The sequence below is a fragment of the Peromyscus eremicus genome, chromosome 6, assembly GCF_949786415.1.
Source record: "Peromyscus eremicus chromosome 6, PerEre_H2_v1, whole genome shotgun sequence".
Classification (NCBI taxonomy): Eukaryota; Metazoa; Chordata; class Mammalia; order Rodentia; family Cricetidae; genus Peromyscus; species Peromyscus eremicus.
This window is the reverse complement of record NC_081421.1, coordinates 76298279-76317255: the sequence shown is the minus strand read 5'-3', so window position 1 is coordinate 76317255 and position 18977 is coordinate 76298279. Positions and strand designations below refer to the sequence as shown.

At 38.6% G+C, this 18977-nt stretch overlaps 1 protein-coding gene across 1 annotated transcript in view; it reads left to right on the top strand.

Annotated features, from left to right (window-relative positions):
- The first annotated feature begins 4144 nt into the window (after nt 1-4144).
- Sycp1 (synaptonemal complex protein 1) overlaps nt 4145-18977 on the top strand; it is a 98998-nt gene continuing 84165 nt past the window's right edge. The window contains exons 1-9 of the mRNA XM_059265977.1: nt 4145-4294; nt 4660-4785; nt 6476-6560; nt 6912-6955; nt 7292-7348; nt 8859-9023; nt 10781-10848; nt 12663-12736; nt 16221-16279. Coding sequence (XP_059121960.1) covers nt 4678-4785; nt 6476-6560; nt 6912-6955; nt 7292-7348; nt 8859-9023; nt 10781-10848; nt 12663-12736; nt 16221-16279 — 660 coding nt within the window. The 5' untranslated portion in view covers nt 4145-4294; nt 4660-4677. The remainder of the gene's footprint in view (nt 4295-4659; nt 4786-6475; nt 6561-6911; nt 6956-7291; nt 7349-8858; nt 9024-10780; nt 10849-12662; nt 12737-16220; nt 16280-18977) is intronic.

Below are 18977 nucleotides of genomic sequence, written 5' to 3'. Positions count from 1 at the left end.
CTCTTCTTGTCACAGCATTTCATGAGTGATTAAAGAGGAACAAGACCTTTTCGAATTGTATCTGCTTTCCATTTTTAATAAGTGTATGCTAATTACACAAAATAGTGAGTTTCATTAAGAAAATTTCATACATGTACATAAGATATTTCAGTTGTATTTACCACCCACTCTGGACTCCCCACACCTTGCTGATTTTCTTCTTGTTCTCCTGATGGTCTCCATCTACTTCCATACCTTAAAACAGTAGATTTACACATGTAAGAAAACACTTGAGTCTAGTCTGAGTCTGGTTTATTTTCCTTGACATGAAGACATCCATCTATTTTTCTGCAAAGGACATAGTTTTGTTCCTCTTAAGGACTGAATTGTGCATGTATATCTGTATATATCACATCTTATTTATCCATCTATCCGTTGATGGCACCTACTTTGATTTCCTATCTTGGGCACTGTGAATAGTGCTGTAGTAAACATGACTGTAGGTGTTGTGATTTTATGTGGCTCTTGATTCAGGTTTATTCCCAGACAGATTACACAGTAGGTCTATATTTAGATTTGAAGGAAATGATATAGTGATTTCCACAGTGACTACTTCTTCTCAACAGTGTATAAAGATTCCTTTCCCTTCACAATTCTTGCTAACATTTGTTGTTTTTACCTTTCTTTTTTTAATTAAAAAAACCATGTGTGCATGTGTGTGCCCGTGCGCATGCATGTGTGTACATGCCAAACACATCTGTGGACATCAGAGTTTTCTCCTTCCACCTCTATATGTGTTCCATGGATTGTCAGGTTTAGACACAAGAGCCTTTATCCCGGAAACCATCTCACCCCATCTGTATCCTGCATGGCTTGGTTCTGGAAGCCTGCCTGGGGTGATGAGTGAATGAAGAAGTGACAGACACAAAGACACAGTACAGAAAAGCTGGGATTGGTTAGTGTCAAAGTTACTTTTCTATTGCTGCAAAGAGACATCATGACCAAGGCAACTTATGAAAGAAAGCATTTAATTGGGGGCTTTCTTACAATTTCAAAGAATGAGTCCATGATGATCATGGTAAGGAGCATGGCACCAGGCAAGTAGGCATGGCATTGGAGCAGTAGCTGAGAGCTTACATTCTCGTCTGCAAGTTGGAGGCAGGTGAGATAAGAGGGGGGCTGACGGGACCTGACATAGGCTTTGGAAACCTCAAAGCCCATCCCCAGTGACACACCCCCTCCAACAAGGCCACACCTAATCCTCAAATGGTCCACCAAGTAGGGACCAAGCAGTCAAATATAGGAGAGAGTTGGGGCCATGCTCATTCAAACCACCACAAGTGGGCCTCTGACGGAGGGCACCAACTCTACAACAACTGAGAAACTTAGCACCTTTATTGTGCATTGAATAAGGAGTCAGGTTAGCTAGTCTTGTTGAAGGTCTCTGTAGCCAGACAATCTCAAGTTGTAGTCATCCTGGAGGAAGAAGCTGCGGTCATAGTTTTTACACACAAGGTCAATATCCACACATGGGCCAGAAGAAGGCTTTGCTATTATCATGGGTCTGAGACATTGGTCGTTGACATGGCTGTACTCCTGCCAATAATCCACGTTCACTCAAGATTTCCTTTAATTTATACTGCTAAATTTATTCCACCAAAGAAAATATCAGCTGAAGATAAAGGAACACATTTTAATACTCTGTACTGTCATACATACAAATACCCTGAGAGTACCTGAGTACCAGTGCAGCTTGACTTCAATAGCTGAATTTTTAAAGGAAAGTCTGAAAAAATGCTAATGAGAGATCTAGCTCTTTGATGAAACCATCAGGCTTGGTGAATTTATCAAAATTAATGTAAAACTGAGAAGGCAAAGCTGAAATGCTTTAGATAGCTTCATCTCTTTCCCTTTTAGAACAGACGCAGATGAAATGGTCTCTATGTGGATGCACAATGATATCCTCTTCAACTTCCTAAATGCAAGCCTGTGGGTTTAAACAGCATGCTTACATTTACAGCATACCCATAGTAGTGTAGGACATAAAAAGAAGCATTTAACCCCCAGGAACATTAGTTATAGAATGCATTGCTATTACAAGGGAATATTTGGGAAAGAGGAAGGGGAGAAGGAAAGAAGGGAAAAAGGAAAAGAAACAGAGCAAACAAGTAACTGAAAATAGCCATCAAGGTACCTCAGGGACTTTAGATTGTGGTTGAAATGTGACCCACAGGAGCCACTGCCTCACGTTCCGATCCCTGATCACAGGCTTTCTCACCATGAGGGGCTGTGAACCAAAGTTGCTATTGCTATTTTATCACAAGAACAAGAGATGAAAACTGGTTCTGAGAAGTGGGATATACAAACAACAAATCAACAAATTTGACCTTGTGGTTAGTAGGCCTTTGCAAGGAGCTTGTGGGAAGAATTTGGAAACATGTGGAGTTGTTGGCTAGAGAAACCCTAGACTGCCCTAAGCAGTGATGAAGTGTGAAAGACCACAGCTCCAACAGTGTGGGCAGTGAAGTCCTGGCTCAGGAAGTTTCAGAGGGAAACAAAGACTCTATCAGAAATTGGGTTAGAGACCACTTCTGTTACATTCTGGCAAAAATCTGGCCACACTATTCCTATATCCTGAGAAACAGAGGTTTAAATAAAAAAAAAAGGACTAATTTGTTTGGTAGAAATTTTTTCAAGATAGCATGCACTGGGCTGTGGCATAGTTACTGCTTTTAGCAATGTTTTCAGCAATTGAGCTTAAAGATATGAAAAATGTTCAGGTTTGTGAGGGAAAGGATCTTGATGAAGCTTAAAGTTGCAGACAGGAGTGTATAATTGTTAAAAATATCACTGCAGTTTAGGAGAAGCCTTTTGCTTTTCATTGGGGCAGTAGAAGAGGTGCCTTGGGAACAATGACTCATCCATTGAAGGCTCTAGCTTGCAAAAAACCCAAATTCATTTGGAAAGGGGAGAGTGAACCGAGAATGGATCTGAAGGTGTTCTTTGCAGGGATCCCTGCCTGAAAACATTTCTCCTACAGAAGTGTTTCCCTAGATTTGGCTTTGAAGATACATAAAGGCTGTTGGAGTTGTGGTCCAAGGGCCCAGCCTGTGTCTCCAGATGGCAACAGAACTTGGCAAGTGGTGCTGATTTTGCAGTCAGGCTAGATCCAAGAGTGGGGGGTCATGAAAACTTGTACTGACCACTGAGGCCAGCCAACGTGTGGTAGAGTCTGATTACCGGCAAGGAGGCCCTCAGAGGCCATTGTATGAAGCTGTGAAGGTGAAGCCTAAGTTATAGAGACTCCAGCATGTTGGAGATGTCAGGACGGTGAGGCATCTGCTGAGGAAAGCTGCAGGCATCAAGTGGAGCCAAGAGAAAGGCCACCCGTACCCTCGGGAGAGGTGGATCACTGCATCTGTCTCAGCACTGTAATAATGATTTATCTAGCTACCCAAGCCTGCCCCTTTGATTTCTCTCCCTTTTACTTAAGTTAAAACACACCGATTCAATCTGCTGAATGTATTGCCCCATGTGATCATTCAGGTCCGTGCGTCTTGTCCAAGCTCTCAAAACTGTTTCACTCCATAAACCTGAATTTTCTTCCCAACCTGATCATTCCAGTCTTGCTGCTCAAAATTTCCTCATGATCCTCCTTTGTAAAGTCTAACCCCCAGGCCCCCCCCCCCCCCACTTACTTATTGCTCTAGCAAAGGACCCATGTTTGGTTCCTAGCACCCACATGGCAGCTAACAACCATCTGTAACTCCAGTTCCAAGGGATCCTACGCCCTCTTAGGGCCGTCCAGGACACCGCACGCACATGGTGAACACGTGGAACACTTACGTACATGCACGCGCACGAAACACTCTTACACACAAACCAGAGAGTAATAAATCTTTTTTTTTTTTTTTAAAATAACGAAATGACTCCTTTAAAATGATTATAACGGCAATGTGACTGTTGGCACACGTAGGCTGTGATCTCCTCGGCTCACTGGACTGAGCACCACGAGAGCCTTCCCAGTGTCCTCTGACACTAGCCGCTCACAGAATTCACACTTGGTGGAGAATCAGAACCCCGGCCCGTGGAAAGGAAAGTCTCGCGAGATGTGCATCGCGAGAGCCTGGCCAGCTGGGGAGTCCGACCAGCCGTTATAACCAGCCGTTAACGCCCCTCCGTCCAGTCGGTGCGCTGCCCGGCGCCCGGTGCCGGCCTGCCCCGCCGTCCGGGAGGTTCTGAGGTAGGAGCTCGCGGTTCCATTCCATGTGTTCATAGAGAAGCGCTCCCTCGCGAGGCGCGGAGCCCGCGGACGGTGAGGGTGTGGCGGGCTGCCGGGGCGGGGGCGGGGGGAGGACGGGGCCCCCACGCGCCGCTCCGTCCGTCCGTCCGTCCCGCGCGGCCCGGCGCGCGGCGGCTTCGAGGCCTAGGGAGGCCCGCTGGGCCTCGGGCTGTCGCAGGCGGCCTTCGAGGAGGTTCCGGCTGGGCCTGAGGCCGCGTGGCGGCCCGAGTCGGGAGCTGGCGGGGACCCCGCGGGCTTTTCCCTCCCGTAGGCCACGCGACACGGAGGCAGGCGGGACCCCCCCCCCCCCCGCGGTTCCCGGCTCGCCCTGCGGCGGCCTTGCTCACCATGCCTTGTGCACGCTCCCCCCCCACCCCCCCACCCCCCAGGCCGGGTAGACCCACGCGGACGACGCCATGGAGAAGCAGAAGCCCTTCACGCTGTTCGTCCCCCCGAGACTGAGCAGCAGCCAAGTGTCGGCCGTGAAACCGCAGACGGCGGGAGGAGACTCCCCCTACTTCAAGGTCAGTTTGCACGTGCATCCGGCGGGCGGGTGGCAAGGCGCGGTGGGACCAGAGTTCCATCCCTGGAACCCGCGTGGTCCAGGGAACCAAATCCCGCGAGTTGTTTTTGTCCTCCGCACGCACCCCCAGACGTGCGTGAGTCCAGAGACACACACAGTAAATAAGTGCTAATAAGAAGAGCGTGCTTTCTCACTTCGTGCCCTATATTAATAGCTGGTATTCCCGAGAGTTTGAATAGCGTTACTTCCATGGGATAACAGGCCTTACTGTGTGTTGACAAGATTCACTTAAAGAATCACTGTTGCGCTGCAGAATGGCTCGGCGCCCAAGAGCACAGACAGTTCCCAGCATGTCCAGCTCTAGGGAGACTTTGCAGGCACTAAACAGACACATACTTAAAATCTAAAAGAATTGCTGCTGTAAAACTCTGCATAAATAGTATTTGCTCATTTAAATTATCTTTCTGGTTAAATGGTTTGAAACCATTTATTTTTAATGTCTTAACATATTAATTGTAGGTAATAATGGGCTTCGTTATGACATTTTTATGTATGTGTAATTTAAACACTGCATGTACATCAAAGGATTTATAATTACAGTGGCGTTAAGCAGATATGCATATATAATGTATTTGTAGATGAGCACTGTTGAATATCAAAGTGATATTGAACAGTGTATGTAAGAACCTTCCGTTAAGCCCTTTTATTCTCCTCCCACTAATTTCTTTCCTCTTCCTACTAGTCCCCCTTCTACTTTGTTTCTTTTCTGTGTGTGTGTGCGTGTGTGTGTGTGTGTGTGTGTGTGTGTGTGTGTGTGTGACCCAATGTGTTTCATTAGTGTTGCTTACAGCAGCGTGACACTTAACCAGTGGCTGAAGAAAATGTCTCTCAGGATTTGAGGCAATTTATAAGGAAAAAATACGAGAAAATTAGGAATTTTACCAAGGAAAATTAAGACTATTTGGACAAATGGCTATGTGGATAGTAATCAATATTATGAGTGAGCTTCCTGATAGATAGGGTAAGGAGAAATTCATTTATTAGTAAAATTCTAATTACTAGATTTCTCAGGTGAAGCAGCATTTTATTTTTAAATTTCTCAAGTGGAATATGGAAGTGAGGATGGTGCAGTTAGTATTTTAATTTTACATGCTGCAGAAAATTTCTGCTGTAGCCAAGACATTGAAATTTGATTCAGTGAAGATAAATCTCAATTTGGTTGAAGAGAGATTGAAGGAAACTTAAAATTACTAATATTATTCCAAAATATCTACAAAGCTTCTGTTATATAATTTATAGCTTAGGTACATCTTACTAGGAGAAATAAATACATAATTAAAAATTTTGCTTAGATTGCATAGCAGAAGCATTTGCTATTTTAAACACTATATACATCAAAGGATTTTTTTTTTTTTTGGTTTTTCGAGACAGGGTTTCTCTGTGTAGCTTTGCGCCTTTCCTGAAACTCACTTGGTAGTCCAGGCTGGCCTCGAACTCACAGAGATCCGCCTGGCTCTGCCTCCCGAGTGCTGGGATTAAAGACGTGCGCCACCACCACCCGGCACGTCAAAGGATTTATAATTACAGTGGCTTCTTTAAGTAGATATGGATACTATATACTTGGGTATTACATTGTTAGGTATCAAAGTGGTATTGAACAGAATATTTAAGGAACCTCTTTGTATTTCTAGACTATCAACAAATGTACGGAAGGTGATTTTGGGGTTCCATTTACAGTATCCAGTCTCTCAAAAAGTCGGGAAAACATTGATACAGGTAGGCTTGGACAAACAGTATATCAACTTTTTTTAATATAATTTATATTTTATGTGCATTGTTTTGCCTATATGTATGTCTGTGTGAGGGTGTCAGATCTTGGAATTACAGACAGTTGCTTACTGCCATATGGGTGCTGGGAATTGAACCTGGGTCCTCTGGAAGAGCAGTCAGTGCTCTTAACCACTGAGCCATCTCTCCAGCTCCCATCAACTTCCATAGAAACATTTTGTTATATACATTGCGAGTTACTGAAAATACAATATAAGTGTTACATTGATATTCTTGACATTCAACTAGATAAAATAATTTAAAACGTTCTCGTATTTAATACCAGTTTTTTTTTTCCAGATCCTGCTTTACAAAAACTTAGTATTTTGCCAGTGCTTGACCAGGTTAGTGAAAGTGTGTACATACAGTCTGTTAGACCTTGAATTATTTGAAAAAGAAAAAATGGTAGTTGTGGGATTAGTAGTCTTGTGCAGTTTAATTTTTATTATGTTTATTTATGCATATATGTGCTTGTATGTATTTGTATGTGTGTGTCTGTGCATATACCATGGTGTGTGTGTGGAGGTCAGACAACAACTTGCAGAGCTAGGGCTCAAATCAGGTTATCGTTGTGGCCAGTGCCATTACTCATGGAGCCAACTTGCTGGCCACATAGTCTTGTGTGTTTAACTATCAATAGCTCTAAAATTATAATCTTATAGGAAACATTAATCTTTTAGGTTGCTAATTCTGGCAGTTGCCACTATCAGGAAGGACTAAGTGACTCCGATTTTGAGGTCAGATATTTTCTTCTTATTATTGAAATTGCATTTATTATTTGAATATACCGTTTTAAGTATTAATATTTGGTTAATATTTTAAAATATGTTCTTTGAAATTTTTCTTTTTGTGGTTCTGGGGACAAAATCAGAGCCTCATGCATTTTAGGCAACTGCTCTACCGGTAACAAAGTTGCATCCCCATTCCAGATATTTTTTCCTCTTAAAGTATTTGAAGTGCTAAGCTTTTGTATTTTCCTGGGTAAAAGCAACTGTTCTTTTGGAGAAATTTAATTTTAAACAAAAAAATTAAGACTAGAGGAGTAGAGATGGATACAATATGTGAGAAGGCCAGCATTTTACAAAAATAATCTTTAATGAAATTGTTGTGTGGATGTTTGATTGTATAAGAAATGTGTTTGTAGGATATGACATAGTTTTGATATTAGTTATAAAAATCATTCTTGTAGCATATCTTCTAAATTTATGGAAATTAAATGGCCTGATGACTGCTATATGTCTATTACTAAGCTTCATAGTGTCATAGAATAAAAATTGGGACCAGTTTATATTTTGATAACAGGTTATCAGTAAGCAAATATCGGTAATTTTTTTTTTTTTTTGAGACAGGATTTCTCTGTGTAGCTTTGCGCCTTTCCTGGATCTCGCTCTGTAGATCAGGCTGGCCTTGAACTCACAGAGATCCACCTGGCTCTGCCTCCCGAGTGCTGGGATTAAAGGTGTGCACCACATGAAGCTTGAGGATAGTTTTATTTTAGAGCTGTGTTATTTGCATAGCATTTGAGATGCCCTGAGTTAGATCTCCAGCTCCAAAATGAAAAATAAATCCACATTCCTCTGGTATTTCTAATATGTGGATAAAAAAAAGGCAAGAAATCTAAATAAAACCTTAGGCTCATTGAAAATTACATATTATGGGGCTGGAGGGATGGGTCAGAGGTTAAGAACACTGACTGCTCTTCTAGAGGTTCTGAGTTCAATTCTCAGCAACCACATGGTGGCTCACAACCATCTGTAATGAGATCTGGTACCCTCTTCTCGCCTGCAGACATACATGCAGGCAGAACACTGTATACATAATAAATAAATCGTAAAAAAATTTTAAAAAGTTAAAAAAAAAGAAAATTACATATTATATTTTCTATTTTTCTTGTCATTATATTTTAAACATTGCAGTCTTGATCCTCAAATTATTTCTCTGATCAAAATGCTTTAAGACAATTGTTAACATTTATGTATTTCTTGTGGAGTGGTGTATTTGAGCTTTTATCCAGTCAGATTCTCTTATTGATTAAATTGTTTCTAACTTTAGCATTTTTCAGCTTTGACTTTATTCAGTAATTTTAGTGAAGTAGAATATACTGTCTTGATACTATGAGTTAATCCTGTTAAGTATAAATTGAGTGCACAGTTTGTCACCATTAATACAGATGTACTTGTGGTAGGTAACTGTAGTTGGTTATATTAAAATCTTAGAGAATTAACTTTTTGAAATTCACTTAAATAGAATTCAGAGCCAATGAGCAGACTGTATTCAAAACTGTATAAGGAGGCTGAAAAGATCAAAAAATGGAAAGTGAACATAGAATCTGAACTGAAGCAGAAAGAAAATAAGTTACAAGAAAACAGAAAGATAATTGAAGCCCAGCGAAAAGCCATTCAGGAACTGCAGGTATAATGAAGTTTTGAATTATAAATACAACAAATATTATTTTTTTGTATAATGAAGTTTTGAATTATAAATATGGCAAGTATTTGAATAAAAATAAAATAAAAAGATAATATGGCACACAGTAAATATTAGCACAGTACTGTTGGAAATAGAGTTTTTTTTTTTTTTTTTGGTTTTTCGGTTTTTCGAGACAGGGTTTCTCTGTGTAGCTTTGCACCTTTCCTGGGACTCACTTGGTAGCCCAGGCTGGCCTCGAACTCACAGAGATCCGCCTGCCTCTGCCTCCTGAGTGCTGGGATTAAAGGCGTGCGCCACCACCGCCCGGCGGAAATAGAGTATTAATTCAAAGCAAATTGGGCTAATTTTATGTGGCAGGTATTTTGAGAACAAGGTTTTTTGAAATTTCATTAACAAAAGTTGCAGTTCAGCTTTAGGAATGAATACAGCACAAATTCCACAAAATTCAATGAAGATGATTAAAGGAATAATTATTTTAGACAATAACCAATTTAATGACATTAATTTATTACAAAGAGTTTAAAATTTTAAATCCTGTTGATGTTAATTTGATGTGATATATATCAGAATATATTTACATACAAAACTTTGAAACTTTAGTTTTGATATAGCATAGAATGAGAAAGTCAAAGTAGAAGCAGATAATACACTTCAAAATTATTAGAGATAATATTGTACTAAATATTATTGAATGCTTTTACTGGTCATTCAGCAAATTTTAAGCTGATGAGAGTGAAAGGTTCCTTCTTCCCTTTTTACATTTATTAGGGTATGAATGTGTGTGTGTGTATAGGTCAGAGGACAACTTGTGGGAGTTAGTCTTCTCTGGATCATGTAGCTTCTGAGGATTGAACTCAAGATTGCTAGGTGTGGTGGCATATGTCCTAACTGGCTGAGCCATTTTGTATTCCCCTTCCCCTTTCTTGAGATAGATAGGGTTTAGTCTTGTGTAGCTCAGTCTGACCTCAGATTCACTGTATATGTTGAAACTGGCCCTTGAACTCCTGATCCTGCTTCCACAGTAGTTGGTTGTGTTTTACTCTTTGGCTGTTTGCTATTTGGGGGACCTGCCACCCGGCTCCCAAATAATTACACATGGAGACTTCTTATTCTTATGAATGCCTGGCCTTAGCTTGGCTTGTTGCTAGCCAGCTTTTTTTAAACTTCAATTATCCCATCTATCTTTTAAGCCTTTCTCTATTTTTGTATACCTTTCTTTACTTCTTACTCCATGGCTTGCTGTGTATCTGGGTGGCTGGCCTTTGGAGTCCTCCTTCTTATCCTGCTCCTCCTTCTGATCTCTCTTTTTCTCCTTTGTTTATTCTCTCTGCCTGCCAGCCCTGCCTATCCTTTCTCCTGCCTTGCTATTGGCTGTTCAGCTCTTTATTAGACAATCAGCTGTTTTAGACAGGCACAGTAACACAGCTTCACAGAGTTAAACAAATGCGACATAAACAAATGTAACATAAAAGAATGCAACACATGTTTGCATCATTAAACAAATGTTCCACAGAATAAAAAATTAACACATCCCAAACTAGTATTCCACAACATTTCACCTTCCAAAGAAACCCATATTTTTATGGATAATTCAAAAGGTGTAACAAAAATTTCCTTTTATGTGGAAAGAAAATCTTATAGAACTTATATAATATGCTAGTATAAAAAATCTGCTTAATGATTATACTCACTGATTTTTTAAGTGAAATGTGATTAACTTTTTCTGTTTTGTAAATTAGTTTGAAAATGAGAAAGTAAGCTTGAAATTAGAAGAAGAAATTCAAGAAAATAAAGATTTAATAAAGGAGTAAGTAGTAATTTAATGATTGTACCTCCAAACTTATTATTAAGATAGTTTTTATTTGTTGAGTACTTTCTTTGTGTTATGTAGCATAACAATAATTTCTGCCTGAGTGTGTGGGGAGCCAAGAAGGAGTGGATAAAGTCCTGAGTGAATGTGTATTGTTTGTCATGGGCACAGCCTCAGACCCTGGGGAGTGGCAAAGCCTTCCCAGGGTGAAGTGTGAGAGATGGCAAAACCTTCCTCTGCTCTGAAAGAGAATCTTGACTGTGTGCAAATAAGAGTATTTATGAATGGTTGATCAGTGTTCAAACACTAATGACTGTAGCTTCCTTTTCCTGGATGATCAAAATCTGAGACTGCAGCTGTGTGGCAGTGGTACACGCCTTTAATCCCAGCACTCGGGAGGCAGAGGCAGGTGAATCTCTGTGAGTTTGAGGCCAGCCTGGTCTACAGAGTGAGTTCCAGGACAGGAACCAAAACTACACAGAGAAACCCTGTCTTGAAAAACCAAAAAGAAAACAAAAAACAAAAACAAAAAGTCCCCAAAACCTGAGACTGCTCCCCTTCAGAGTCCTCCTACCAAGACTAGCTAGCTCCTCCTTTTGTGTTGTACTTAATAAACTCAATGAGGTTCTCAGTTGTTGCATAGTTGGCATTGCTCCATCAGAGTGAGTGCAGTCCACCTGATGCTAGCTTTTCTGTATATGTGTCTATGTGTCCTTTCTTCATTCCCTTGCCACCTCTGTTAGGTCTCCAGGACCAAAGCATCAGGTCATGGCATGAGTGCTGTGGAAAAAGTAGATATACCCATTCTATCTTTTTAGATTTAGCAAGCTGCCTAATGATGAATAACTTCTCACTTTCTGAAATGTCAGGTGTCAGGAGGAATCATTTCCTGAAATCAACAAAGATGCCTAAAAATTTGTTACCTAGAACTACCTTTGCATATTATCCATTTTCCTGTGTCACTGTTGCCCTAGGAGCAAGTCAGCCCAATTTGGAACTGCTTTTTCCTCTCAAATACCTTTTTCTTTGTACTGAAAAACTGTGTGTTGGAAAATTAAACGAAATTGTTCTTTATATTATTAAATTAATACAAATAGAGATCTTATTCACACAATGGATAGTTGCTGAGAAAATTACCTTACTTTTGGTTTTGAAGGTTAGAGGATTTGCCTCCATCAGATTGGACTGTAGGCAAAATCTGTGGTACATTGTCCTGGTTAATTATTGATGTGGGAGGGCCTTGCCACTGTGGGCAGTGATGTTCTTGGCAGATGCTTGGAGCTGTAGCAGGCTGAGCAAGCCATGAGGAGCAAGCCAGTAATCAGCATTGCTCCATGGTTCCTGCCTTTGGTCTTGCTTGGGCTCCTGACCTGATTTCCCTCAGTGATTGACTGTGATCAGGACATGTAAGTCAAACACTTTTCCAGGTTGCTTTTAGTCACGGTATAGCACAGCAGTAGAACTCAAACTAGGACAGGCCTCAAGAACAGTTTAGGAGCAATTAGTAAATGAAAAGTTTAGCCCTGCCTTATCCTAGACAAATCTGGAACCTTTTTTCTGAGAGGGTATTAATTGTAACTTCCTAGAGACTGGTAAGAAGTTGTCACTTAGAGGGAAGCAGTTATTAAATGATTTTGCCAATAATAGTCTCTACTTTTTTTGATATAATTGTTATTGTGTGATATACAGTATATATAAAATATAATGTTTTAAAAATTTCTCTAAAATTGTAACTATATGTCTGTAACTTCCATGTATTATTTTGCTTTGAGATCAGATTATACTTAGGGAAACATTTTTTTTTTTTTCAGGAATAATGCTACAAGACATTTGTGTAATCTGCTTAAGGAAACCTGTGCTAGATCTGCAGAAAAGACAAATAAATGTAGGTATCTTTCTTATTTTATGTGGTTGTATCAATTTATTACTCATTTAATGGTGGAGACAGGAGGAAAAGTTGCCTTTTCAGTTTTTGGAATTAATTTTGATTTCATTGAATTTTATGTGTCTCAGACCTTATTTTTAATGTAAGAAGTAGCTAAGTTTTCTGTTTTTGAAAGGTAGTAAATATCAATAAGAATATATATTTGTAGTTAATATTCATTTCAATTGTGATTTTATGAGTAGCCTATTTTGTCCAGAACTACCATGGCATTGAATCAAGAATAAGATACAAATCCATGTCTATAATAGGAAATCTAATGCTGTGGGGTAGGCATGGTATAGTGATACATTTTATAACTACATTAAAGCCAATAATAGAGTATACATAGGACATTGGTATGTACCATAAGAATATAGAAAAATTGAAAAATTTCATCTAGTAATGGAGCCTTTGTAACACTGTAGTGTATAATAATTTGTAGCAATGCTGCTGTAAACAAGCCTCTAGCGCTGCCTGTTGTATGAAAGAATACCACATATATTAATTATATAGTACTTGATAATCAAGCATATTGCTGCTTTGTAAATTTTCTAGACTATATTTTAGGTGTCTATTTGAAAGTGTATTTCCACATTAAAAAAAGTTAACTTTACAAGAGCCTCAAGCAGATCCTTCAGAAGTATTCTAGAAGAAGGTATTGTATCATAGGAGATGACAGCTCCATGTGTGTTCCTGTTCTTGAAAATCTTCCAGTGGAACAAGATGTGGAAATAGAATACAGTGATGTTTATTATCTTGACACTGTGTATACCTCAGATAAATTTGTGTGTAAATATCTTCATTTTTAACCAGAAAGTGTAAAAAGTAAAAGAAAAAAAATAAAAAATACTAGGCATGGTGATAAATGCTTTTAATTCTAGCATTTCAGCTGAGGCCGAAAGATTGCAAGTTTAAGGCCAACCTGGGCTATGTAGTGAGAGTCTGTTTCAAAAGACCAAGAAAAAAAGTATTTATATAATGACATGAAGAAAGAAAATATTTTTGTATGGCTGTACAATATTTTGTTTTGACTCTTGTAAAAAATTAAAGTTTATAAAATAAAATAGTTGCAATAAGCTTAGGTTAATTTATTATCAAAGAAAAAATTAAAACAAATTTAGTATAGTCCAAATGGACAATGTTTATAAAGTCAACAGCAGTATGCAGTAATGTTCTAAGCCTTCACATTCACATTCACTTACTCCTCACTCACTGACTCACTCAGTAAAACTTACATGGATTGCATGTTAGATTGATTAAGAATAAGGATAACAAGACTGGCTTGGTGGCACTTGCCTATAATTGTAGGACTTGGGAGGTAGAGGCAGGATTTTGAGTTCAAGGCCAGCCTGAGCTACGTAGTGAGACCTTTCTTAAAGTGAAGGACTGGGAATGTAGCTTAGTGGTGGAGTGTTTGCCTACCATACTTAAGGCTCTGAGTTTGATCATAGTACTAAAGAATTTTAAAAATTTTTACCTTCATGTATTCCTTCTTTGGTGTTCGTCTTTATGCAGATTTGAATTTCTTACCTATATTATTTCCTTCTCTCAAAAGAACTTGTAACATTTTTGAAGCTTGTCTACTGACAATAAATTTATTTTGTCTAGAGAAAGTTTAAAAAATTTAAATAACATTTATTGTGTGTGTGTGTTTGTGTGTTTCTGTGTGCACGTGCGTGCGCGCATGTATGTGCACAAACAAGTGTGCTGTAGCGCATTTGTGGAGGCCAAAGGGCAACTTATAGGAGTTAATAGCTCTGATTCACTATTTAGTCCAGGCTGACCATCCTTAGGCCTCAGTCTTCCGATCCTGAACCTTGCAAATTAAAATGTGTTTATTTGCCTTTATTCTCTAATTCTAATTTTTTTCTTCATTAATATTTTTCCCCTATAGTTTCTTTATCTTTGGTTTCACATAGTTTGAAATGATAGAATTAGATGTATTTTTTTCCTTTTTTCTCTTTTGGTGTTTATTTTTCTCAAATCTCGTAGATATGTGGTTTAGTGTCTGACATTAATTTGGGGAAATTCTTAGTTGCTATTGTTTGAAATAGTACTTTTGTTTCTTTCTTCTAGTGTTTCCTTATGTCTATATTTCATCTTTTATAACTTTCTCACAGTTTTATTCTGTTCTTTCTTTCTAAAAGTTTCTCTTAGTTTTTTTTTATTAAAATCTTTATTACATTTACTATTTTTTATGTGTATTGGTAATTCCTGTCATCTCTGTCCTTTCTCATCCTTGTTCTGATATTTGCTCTGTTTTTTTTTCTTGTGCCTTACTACTTTACAGCTACATATGGAACTGATATAAATTGGTCTTCAGTAAAAGTGGTATTGTATAGAGGACAGGGAGAGGTGTAGGAAATATTCTGTAGACCTGTGATTAGGCCTCAATCTTTTAGCAAATCCTTGCCTATGAATTAAGAACTTTTATTTTCCCTTCCCTTCAGGCGGGGCAGTATACAAAATGGCTAGAGTGTGCTGGAGTTATTATTTTCCCTTCTCCTCCCTTTGACCTTCTTCTTCTCTTCTTCTGTTCTCTTCCCTGCCTTCCCCTCCCTTTCCTTCCCTCCCTCTCCTCCTCTCTCCTCCTCTCCCCTTTCCTCTTCCCCTCTCCTCCTCCCCTTCCTTCCTCTCCTTCCCTCCTCTCCTCTCCCCTCCTTTCCTTTCCTTATCTCTTCTCACCTTCTTTCTCTTCCCTCCCCTTTCCATTCCTTTCCCTTTTTCTGCCTTTAATTCTCCTATATGGTAGTCTAGAGATGATTGGAACAGTATATTTTTAATTCTTCTGTATGGAAGGCTGGAATCAGTTCTTTCTCCTTTCCCAGGTCAGTCAATGATTTTGCCCTAGTTAAATAGTTTCTCCCACAGGGAAGCTCTATTAGGAACAGAATGCCTATAGTGTATTTCAAATAGTCCCTCTTCACTTCCACTTGTTGGAACATCTGAACTTAGGAACATTTTAAGAAGTTAATCTTGTAAGGATGTTGTGCCTACCATGACTATCCCTTTGAAGTTTTTATCTCAGATTTATCCACATTGAGTGCCTAGCAATGCCAATTATAGTTCAGGTGTTTTTGCTTTTTTAAATGCTGGCTCTGGTTCACAGTTTTCTGTTGTTGCCTTTCTGCTCAAATAAATTGTAAATTGTGATTTTGCTTATCTATTTTTGAAGGTAGTGGCTTGCTCTGTGACCTTGCTTCTCTTTTTGGGTCAAAGAATTTTTTCAGTTTACCTTCTTTTTTTACTTAGGGAATAGAAACTTCCAAGATTTTTGCATAACAGATCAAAACCCAGACCTTTTCTGCTGCTATTTTGAGAAACTCAGAACTGAATTATGTACTCACAGAATTTTAAATGTTTTAATGTTTTCTGAGATATTATAAATATTGTCTTGATGTTATGTTTTAAAATTTAACTTTGAAGTTTTTAATGATAATTACAGATGAGTATGAACGGGAAGAAACCAGACAAGTTTATGTGGATCTAAATAATAACATTGAGGTAAGTGTTAATAAAAACATGATTATTTAGCCAGGCGGTGGTGGCGCACGCCTTTAATCTCAGCACTTGGGAGGCAGAGCCGGGCGGATCTCTGTGAGTTCGAGGCCAGCCTGGGCTACCAAGTGAGTTCCAGGAAAGGCGCAAAGCTACACAGAGAAACCCTGTCTCAAAAAACCAAAAAAAAAAAAAAAAAAAAAAAAAAATGATTATTTTAAGTAAAAGAATTTCTAAGCAGAGTGATAGCTACAGAGGTCTTGTCATTTGTAATTGCTAAAAGATCTTCATTTAATTGATGCATGATTGAATCACCAGTAAAATTCTTAAGGTTCTAAACTATGAACACTAACTAAGGTTTTGTATATAGTAGTGTGTTCACATGAGTATGGGTGCATGTCTATGCGTGTATACATGGAGGCTCAGGTTGATGTCAGGAATTTTTCTTCTGTGCTCTACCACCTTATCTTTTGAAGTAGGGTATCTCAATCAAACCCAGAGCTTGCTGATATGGCTAATCTCCCTAGCCAGCTTGCTTCAGAGATCTACTGTCTCTGCTTTCCAAGACTGGAATAACAGGCAGGCCACTACTCCCACTTAGAATTTTTAAAGGCTCTAGGGATTCCAATTCTGGTCTTCTATATTGCTATATGGCACATGATTTCACTGTAAAGCTATCTCTCCAACTCTGTAATACCTCTTAAATTGACATGTTAGTAATACAGTTTAATTTATTAAATATTTATTGGTTGCTTTGTGTCAGAGACCAGCACATTGTGACATATAACTGTTGATTTGAAGAAAAAAAGTTGAGTACTACTAACCTGTATTTTGCTCCTGCTTACCTTTATCTTATTTTCTACTTCGTTTTTATGCTATAATCCTTTTCTGTTTTATTTCTTAGCTTTATCAAATACTTTCTGGTTTTGATGCTTTGCTTGTTCTTTCCAGAACTTTTGTGTTCAAGCTCTTAAGTGTGTATGAACATTGTTTTTTCTCTCTAACTGTACAGTTAATCTAAACATCATTATTAGTTATTTTCTATCTCCCTATTTCATTTAACTTTTATGAAGAATATTTAAAGCTACATGACAGTTGCTTGATGCACACATGCTTGTTTTATATGTATGCACATTCTTTCTCATACTCAACATAAAATTTCCAGTACAGTGGGCTTTGTATTGTATCCTAAGTACCTAAAATAGTTCTAGACACATAATAGGCATTCAGTAAATATTTAGTAAATGAATGAATAAAATAATTTGACTTTTGTAAAGCAAAATTTATTGAACGTTAAGTAAATATGTACTATCAGGTGATGCAAATACAATTTTGAATTCTTATGAGGCTGCCTCATGTTATTGGGGAAGAAAGAAATTTAATAAGCACAGATAAGTCTAAAATGATAGTTTTGATCTTATTACTTGTTTGTATAAGCCCCTTAAAATCTTATGGACTGTGGTAGGAGATTATTGTATGTTAAAATGTGTTAAGAGAATAGATTGACAGTATTCTCTTTGTTCTTGTTCAGTGTTATATGACATTAGTCATTCTATAATATTTTTTTACATGCATACATATACGTAAATGTCCATAAAATACTAAGTACATATAATTTGTATTGTTAATCTCACCAGGTGAGAATAAGACCACCACCACAATTTTAAGCTAAATTTGAAGCAAGCTTCAATTAAATACTGGGCAGGTTGATGGACTCTGGCCAGGTCCATTCCAGGGTTCCCATGAAATGGTAACTAATCACATTTTGCAGAGGCTTAAAAAGGCAAACCCATAAGGCCACTGTACTTCCCACCAGGTCCAATCAGGGGCAAGAACACGTCCTGATGTATACTTCCTGCCTGCATACTTCCTGCTTACATCCAATCAGGCAAGCGTACATCCTGACGTACTTCCTTCCCATATACCTCCTGCCTACATATGATAAAGCACATTTAGTGCAGATGAGTCAAACAAACTTGTTTAGGGGAGCAAAAACGTGGCTTGTTATCTCCAGTAAAAAATAGCCTCTAATGTTTTCAGTAAGTATCTGTCCTTGGGCAAGGGTTGGAGGTATTTGGCTCTCACATTACCCTTGAGTTATATCATGAGTCAAATCCTTGACTCTTAAATGGGTACCTGTTTATATTGAGATCTAATAACCATCGTCTTAATGATACCCAGACAGGAATTATCATCTAGTTAAGGTATTAATGTGCAAGAGCTAACAGGAATTTGTAGAAACAGAGGGTCCAAGGCCCTGAATTGGCTAACATCAGAATTACTATCTAGGAGGAGCCTGGAATTGAGAATGGTCACCAGTTACTTATTTCATCTCAGGTCCCGCTATTTTGCAATATTTCTTTGAGTACAGCCAGATTATCTGTAATTAATCCCAAATAGTTTGTATAGAAACAACAATTTTCTCTTAAAGTTATACAATAACCTCTCTGTTTACGTAGATCAGGTCAAGTGTCCTATTATATTGTAGAAATATTCCAGTGAGTGAATTTACCTGTTGATATTTCTGGACCCATTTTCCTGACAATTGGCACTACTGTACGTAGCTATTTTGTTTCCTATGCCAGGAAGTTTTTTTTAGACTTAGTATTTCAGCCTGTTGGGGACAAGGGGAGACATATTCTCTTCTGTAACTGCTCTGGCTGAAGCTAGGATATTGTTGTCAGGGCTCAGGAAGGCTGAAATC